Source organism: Hippocampus comes, unplaced genomic scaffold, assembly GCF_001891065.2.
Source record: "Hippocampus comes isolate QL1 unplaced genomic scaffold, H_comes_QL1_v1.1 scaffold76, whole genome shotgun sequence".
Taxonomy (NCBI): Eukaryota; Metazoa; Chordata; class Actinopteri; order Syngnathiformes; family Syngnathidae; genus Hippocampus; species Hippocampus comes.
This window is the reverse complement of record NW_017805277.1, coordinates 3,653,035-3,660,780: the sequence shown is the minus strand read 5'-3', so window position 1 is coordinate 3,660,780 and position 7,746 is coordinate 3,653,035. Positions and strand designations below refer to the sequence as shown.

General features: G+C 48.0%; 1 protein-coding gene across 1 annotated transcript in view; it reads left to right on the top strand.

Annotated features, from left to right (window-relative positions):
* irf2bp2a (interferon regulatory factor 2 binding protein 2a) overlaps positions 1-1,753 on the top strand; it is a 4,747-nt gene extending 2,994 nt beyond the window's left edge. Inside the window, exon 2 of the mRNA XM_019870482.1 lies at positions 639-1,753. Within this exon, the coding sequence (XP_019726041.1) occupies positions 639-1,357 (719 nt within the window). The 3' untranslated portion in view covers positions 1,358-1,753. The remainder of the gene's footprint in view (positions 1-638) is intronic.
* The last annotated feature ends 5,993 nt before the right edge of the window (positions 1,754-7,746 follow it).

Below are 7,746 nucleotides of genomic sequence, written 5' to 3'. Positions count from 1 at the left end.
CCCCCCGCCCCAGCCGCTGGATCGCTACCCGCTCTCCTCCGAGCGCCCCCCCAGGCTGGGCTCCGAGTACCAGTCTGGACGGCAGGCGAACGGCATCCCCGTCCCGAATGGATTTCCTAAGCCCGACGAGCCGCCGGAGCTGAACCGCCAGAGTCCCAACCCGCGTAGGAATAGCGCGGTGCCCCCGAATCTTGTGCCTTTGGTGAACGGGAGCATGCCGCCCGTGCACGCCGTCAATGGCAGACCGGGCCAGATGGGGCTTTCCTCCGCCCTGGCGGCCGGTAGTCCCGCCGAGATGGGCAAGAGACCCTCCTCGGTCTCCAGCAGCGAGCACGAGCGCGACAGCAAGGAGAAGCACCGACCGGACAGTCTTACGCCGGAGATCTCGGAGGGCCACAAAGGCAGAGCAGAGCCTGACTGGATGGCTTTTTTTTTTTTTTTTTCAAACCAGAAAACAATACCGTGTTTTGTTTTTACTGGGTCACCCCTAGCTATACACATACAGAGGTAAATGTGTTTTTTTTTTTTTTTTTTTTTTGCAGCCGTTGGTGCATACATGCTCTCCACTTTGTCTGTGTGTCCTTGTCTGAGCCGAGCAACTCATCCACACTGTCTTTTTAACCTTTTGCCACCTCCAGACAGAGGAAAACACCCCCGCAGCATGAAGAGAAAAGCGTCACCTGAACCGGAGGGCGAGGGCACGGCCGCCAAGCTCAATGGAGAAGCGCAGCAGTGGTTACCTCCGCCTTCCGACGGACTCAAAATGCCACCGGTCCCCCCACCGAGCTTCGCCTCTCCCCCTTCCACGATATCCCCCCACTCCCGCACCACCCCACCGGAGGCAGTTCAGAACGGCCAGTCCCCCATGGCCGCTCTTATCATGGCTGCAGACAATGCGGGTGGGAACAGCTCCCCGAAAGACGCCAACCAGGTCCACTCCACCACCCGTCGGAACAGCAGCAGTCCCCTGTCGCCATCCTCCATGAGTCAGAGGAGGCTGGCGCAGAGAGATGCATCAGGTGCAGGTACTCCCCACGTGCCAGGCATGGACCAAGTGCACCCCCAAAGCATTCCGGACTCCTCGGTGCCGGGCAGCATACCCCTATGCTGCACGCTGTGCCACGAGCGTTTAGAGGACACCCACTTTGTTCAGTGCCCGTCTGTGCCCTCTCACAAGTTTTGCTTCCCCTGCTCGAGGGACAGCATAAAGCAGCAAGGCGCCACGGGTGAAGTGTACTGTCCAAGCGGGGAAAAGTGTCCCCTGGTGGGCTCCAACGTACCGTGGGCTTTCATGCAGGGGGAAATCGCCACCATCCTGGCAGGAGACGTCAAAGTAAAAAAGGAGAGGGACCCTTGATTTGGTTCCAATCAGAAAAAAATGAGTATAAATATATAAATATTACATACATACATACATACATACCATTCAAACAAACTAACAGACTTGTACATATTGGACCCAAGGGAAGAGTATACTTCGTAAACATGGTTGTATAATTTTTGATTTTTGAATACATTGTGTTTCTATATTTTTGAAGATAAAGGTATGTACTCATTATAATGGACTACGTTCCTCTTTGTTGTTGTTTAACAAAATTCTCGATGTACTTCTAGGTCTGGTGGCAGTTCCTGTTTAACGTAGAATGTGACTAATGCTACTCTACGAGCACTTGGCAAAACTGAAATGCTTTTAGCTGTACTTGTATGCACTTGTTTAAAAATTGCCAAATACAATTTCTTGATCTTGTATGAACCGATTGTCTGAGCTTGCTTCATTCGAGTGGTTAAGGGGCGTTGGGTTGCGGGCGTGCGTGGAAGGCAGGGCTCCTTTCTGCTTGTTGTGACGCCTCGGGAGGACGTAAGTAGGCTAGCAGTCTGCACAAAGGCACCCTGTCTCTGCGCACATGACTCGTGAAAAATAAAAGCGTGCTTGGTAATAACAGGCACATTGCCCCTCAACCCCCTCAAATTGCTTCCATTCGTGCAGTACTGTGACTGACTGATGCCTACTGAAATATGTGCCAGGTCATGTTCAGTCAGATGGAATCTGTTGAGTCAGTTATGTGGGAACGTGCGCCATTATCAGCGCCGTGATGATGTGGCAATGGAAGTTATGGCATGAATCACTCTGAATTGCATCCGTAGCCATCACATGAGTTGCAGCTTGTACGCAAATTGCGCCGAATATTACAAGCTTCTTTTGTTTTGTTCGAATCACAAGTGGCCAATAAAAACATCAGTGCAGACCGCAAGCATGAATCGGGTGCATTCGTAGTGCAGCAAAACACATTTCCCACATTCGGTCATTCTGACACTCTATCGATGTACATATCACACGCCGACTGCAGTGTCCAGCCATAATAATAAGAGCAGGGATCTGCGACAGTCGGCAGTGTGTTCTCCCACATATTGACTGCACCCTTTCACATGCAAATGTGGCAGGTTAACGAAAGAGGTGCTGTAAAATGTAAACAGCGGGTCAGGGTGTGTGCGTGTGTGATGGCAACAGGGCACCTCGACCCATCCCTGCAAAGTGCGAGCGGTTTATGAGGTCATTAAATGACAAAAGGCAGTTACTGTGCCTTCAAACGACAAGCCGTGTTGACTCGTTTGGCGCCTCCAGACAAAGAAGTCTCACTCGCATGGAGCTGACGCTGCAGCAAACAGACTCTGGCTCGCAGGCCCGGGTGGGAGTGCTTGCATGTGTGTGTGCTTGCTGATGTAGTCGGTAGTTGCGTAATTTTTTTGAGACACAATCTGCTTCCTGCTCATGTTTTATCGAGCTGTCAGTTGCAGGGCCAAAATAATTCTGCAACGGAACACAAACGAAAGCACTCCTGTTCTTAACCCACTTATTGTCCGGATTCGTGTACTGTAAATGTTGTCCTCCGTTTATCCTAGGTGCTGGCCGGATGAACTAATTCCAAAAGCTGATTGAAGCCTGTGTGTCCTATAACACAAAAAGCACAAAACAACCTTTTTATGACACACGTATTTCAATATGTGCCATTTTAAAGGCCGCAGTTCGTTTATAGCCCCTTTCCGTTTACTGGTGCTCTTATCAGCCGCTTATCGCTTGGACTTTAAAACCAGAAACGCAGCCTAGTTTGATAAAGGTCAGCACTTTAGTTTGTCACTCTCGTGCCATCTACCAGCCAATGTTCACTTTATTTTATGAATCAGGACTTCGACCCACTTGTGTTTCATAATGGAATGGCCAGCAAGATTAGCGATGTGTGTATGTGTATGTGTGTGTGGTAGTTTGCACATTAGCACACAAAGGAACAATTGTAACCACTGTCATTAAGTGTTATCACAACTGGACCGATGCATGTTTGTTCACTAAAATCGTATGCGCTGTGACAAATACGGCCACCATGTATCCACGGCGTCTGTGCCATAACACGGTGCACTGGTGTTGCATCTTGACTTGTGAAATAGCAGATGCTAAGGTGATTGAAGCTAAAAAAAACAAAAATGTATTAAACTATTATGATGTTTTTTTTGTTGTTGTTTATACTACCAAGGCATGCTGGGACAATTTTCAGTTAATGCCTCACCGGCCCTCGTTTGACTTTGTGTTCAGGGAGTTTTTTTTTTTTTTTTTTTAATGTTTAATCTGCTGATGAGACCTGGCTGCGATGGTATCTTGCCACTTTCTGCTAAACTGAAATGTCTCATCCAAGTGGCGGCAAAACGGACAGTCTCTCAGGGCAAATTCATTCAATCCGTTTGGCTGCTTTAAAGTGATAACTTTGGTTTGATGTTGCAGCAGTAGCGGAAGGAATGAATTTACATGTGCTTCGAAATATAATAGTGTTGAGCCACGTTCTTTATCGTTGCGGCATGTTGTTTAATCAGTAGTCGTTAAAATCCCCGCATCGGCTGTTTGATTGATATATGTGACAGGGCTCCGTTCATCGGGCTCAGTGAGAGGCAATAACAGATTGGCGAGTCTGTTGCCGCTTAATGGTTAACTAAACTGTAGGTCAGCATGCAGCCCACAGCCAAGATGTTGATGGGGTAGTGAGGCCGCAACTTGGGTAGGTCACAGTTTATATTTGTTGTCTCTGGAGCAACACTTAGCGCTCGCAGTGCACTCGTTGACATGAATGAGCAAACCGGATACGTCCGCTTAATCTATGTGGTCGCTGTGCGACGACAACTGCGTGCATAAGATTTTTCTTTTGTTTTGTCGATTTCATATAAAGACAACACACTCTCATCACACATTTAATCTTTTGAAATATCCCTGTCTGTGTAACGATAGCACTCTGTGACGAACTGATATTTCGGAGTCGTTTATGTTCTGCTGAGCATGTGGCAAAGTAAAACGATAAGTTTCTGCAAAACTCTCAAGTATTGTGTTCAGATTTTGTATCGAATTCAGCATAAGTAATAGTTTCACGGTTGGTAAATTTGGCCGCCTGATTTTGACCTTGTGTGAGTCATCGACTGGGTTCCGTTGAAAAATACATTTATCATCTGCTCAAAACACGATGTTCATAATAGCAGGTGGTCGGCACTGTGGCTCGTCTCCAGAATGCGTAATGGGGAATTTTTGCATGGTCTAAAGAGGAAGTGAATATTTTGAAAGTCACTCCGGGCTTGACAATGGAGACAATCACTGAAAACATGAGGTGAAAGACGTGTTGTGATTGGTTGTTTGGCTACGCACTTTGACAGGGTATGCAGTAAGTGGAACAAGGAGAATGTAATTATGTGAAATGACAAAATGACAAATCCGTCATATGGGATTGAATGCGTATGGAACTCCTCTGCATTTCCATCCATAGAATTATCTCGGAGGTGTTAAAGTGGGTAAATGGGAAGTGGGAGTCCGGGGGGGAGATGACACGCGGGAGACCGTGAAGTATTACATGTTGCCAGCTGTTTCACGAACCCATCTATGTTTAGCACAATAATGTGCCAAAAAGAGAATCTGGACCACATTTTCCCGCTCCCCCCGTATAACTGATCCGTTTAAATTTAGACCTGTCAGGCAAAACAAGGTCACAGAAAATGTTCTATTGAGGACACACTCACATCGGCCTCTTTTTTCATCAATCAAAGTTTCCCTTTGGAGTTGGGCTCAGCCTCCTGCGAGGCCCATAATGAAGGCTTCTTGTCGAGGTGCTGGAAAGGAAGGATGGAATGGGAGGAGGGAGAAGTTGGAGCTCCAACCGGCAATTAGGAGGAGCATGGCTGGATGTGTAAAACGTCCCTTCAGATTCTTGGCTGGCTTTTCATTTGGCTGGTCCAGCCATAAAAGCCAACCACGTTAAATTGATTGCAGTGCCGTGAACCAAATGGGCCTTCTCGCTCGATGGTTCAGTGAGTTTACCTTAGCGAGGAACCGAGCTCATGCAAATCTATATTTTTAACTCGTATTCTACAAACATATCTGCCTTATATCTCTCCATTTCTCTCCGACTGGCAGTCACTCACTATACATTCTTACAGTTCTCTCCCTTTCTGTTGCCGTGTTGCGATGAATCAAGTCTGTGAAATGGAAATGAGGACTCTCTCTCGCTCTCCCCGCACCTCCTCCCTTCCTCCCTCCCTCTCTTTCCAGACATCAAACCAAGCTATGCCTCAATGTTTTTCTCAGATCTTGGAGTGCTGCCAAATCTTGTAAGTGGAGCAGCTGAGAGAGGGAGGGAAGAAGAGAGGTAGGAAGAAGGAAAGAGGACAAAAAAAAAAAAATGAGGCGAGCCGGATGAAAAATGAACATGGGAAAGAGGCGAAGTGAGAGACAAGGACAAAGAACGGGACACTTCCAAGAGCGTTTGGGCTTTCGAGCGCAGCGCGATCTCTTCTTTTTCTGCTGAGCAACAAGCCCAGACTCCTGGCTCGGGATCAGCTGATAAGATGGCGTGCTGCTACTACGCTGCCTGAAAAAAGAGGATGCCTTATCTAGTGTGCATTCAAGCCTTAGGATCAGTCCATCTTCTCCATACGCATTTTCTGTACGCACAGTATACTGTCATCGCGTTCCCCCAGAAGATGGGCTCTCCAGCTGCCCTCGTAGCAAGCACCCCACCCACCCTATGGATGCATTTGGGCTGTGTTGTCCCGTCTCGCACGCCAGACTAAAGTTAGATTTACCGCCCAGCATGAGCCAGGCTAAAAGTAAACATCTGAGTAGCGAGCACAGCTTTGCTCCAGAAGGATCTTCAGCTCCCCGCACTGCGACTTACTTTTTTTTTTTTTTCTTAAATGAGAAACACAGGGCCTTGTTCACCAACAAAGTTTGTTTGTAAGAAAAGTACGGTGCTCTGGATTCAGTCCGGGTTCACAAACCCACAATTTAAGTGCTTATCTAATGTCTGCACCAATGACAACATTATTTTTTTCGACATCCTCCTCCTCATTCTTTTTTGGAGAATGGGGGAGCTTATTGAATGACGCAATAGAAGTAGGACTTTGAATTTCATAGTTATTGCGTATCATGGCTATGGTAGCCTAAATATTTTTGGTGCTGCTTTTGTGGTGGCTGGGATCTGCTTTGTGCGTGTCTATGAAGGTCTGCACGTCTTTGTAGCTCTGAGTCGAAGGAGCACACAAAGTCCATTTAAGGTAAACATGGGCTGAGGAGACACCGGTGGCGTCACGTAGTTTGTTCCAGCTACAGCGCCGCGATGTAGCAAAATCTCTCGACGATTTGAAATGCAAGCGTTCCCGGCGTGTATCTGACAAGGGAGCGGCTCGCTGGGCTGATGAATGGCTCGCTTTCTGGGGTGTGTCAGCAGATCTGCGGTGATGTATTATGGGATGCTCACAGCAGCTCATTTCCTCCACGTCCTTGTCTGTTCTAGCCTCGCTCAGCTTAGGGCCTCGGCCTCCCATAATTATTGCCCTTTCAAGTCGGGCTGCAGCGCGGCGAGTGCGTCTGCGCGCTACGACAGTCAACCCTCGCCACAACCGCACCATTACGCTCCGGAGTTGTGGAATCAAAACGCACACAACTTTGCTTGCCTGAGAGATCCTTCTTTCATCCCCCTGTTGTCAGCAGATAAGAGCATCACTCCTCGATAGTTTTGTCACTTTTCTTTGGGATAAACTGTGTGTCTGTTTGCGTGTGCGCGCACGGCGACCCGCTGTAGTTTCTCTGTATGTTACATAACTGAAAATGGCAGCTATTTCTCCTCTTGAGTGCGAACGCTGTTGTCAATCAAGGCTCGATAGTGACATCCACTGTGTGTCTTGTCTACGCTCCTTTTGCTTTTGCCTCACCTTTTGTCTTTGATTTTGGCCTACCGTTTCCTTGATAAGCGTTCCTGCCAGCTCTCAGCCACGGAACATTTGGAGAGGGCAAGCGCGGCCTGCGTTTGACAGGTGGCTGCTATTATTGGAGCATGTGACTTCGAGTGTGTTACACAACTGTCGCCGGGACCGCTTTATTTAGAGAGCGCTTGTATTGCTTTGCCGATTAGCTGATAACTCCGGTGATGCATTTCGCAACAGGTGTGGGAACAGAGCTCAGAATAACCAAATGCACTCCTGAACTATCATCATATAAAGTTGACTAATGACAGGCTGTGTGGGATATACTGTAGTGTATACACAGCGCCGTAATGATATAATCACAAGGCAGAAAGGGCAGCCGCTCCTTTGCCTTGTCCTCCTCCTTGGCTGCGCTATGCAGGGGGAGAAAAATGATCCAATGTCATCCGGAGTGATGGAAGTTTTGCCGTTGAGCCAGAGGGATATGTTCAGTGGAGGGAGGAAGGGGGAGGGTGGGTG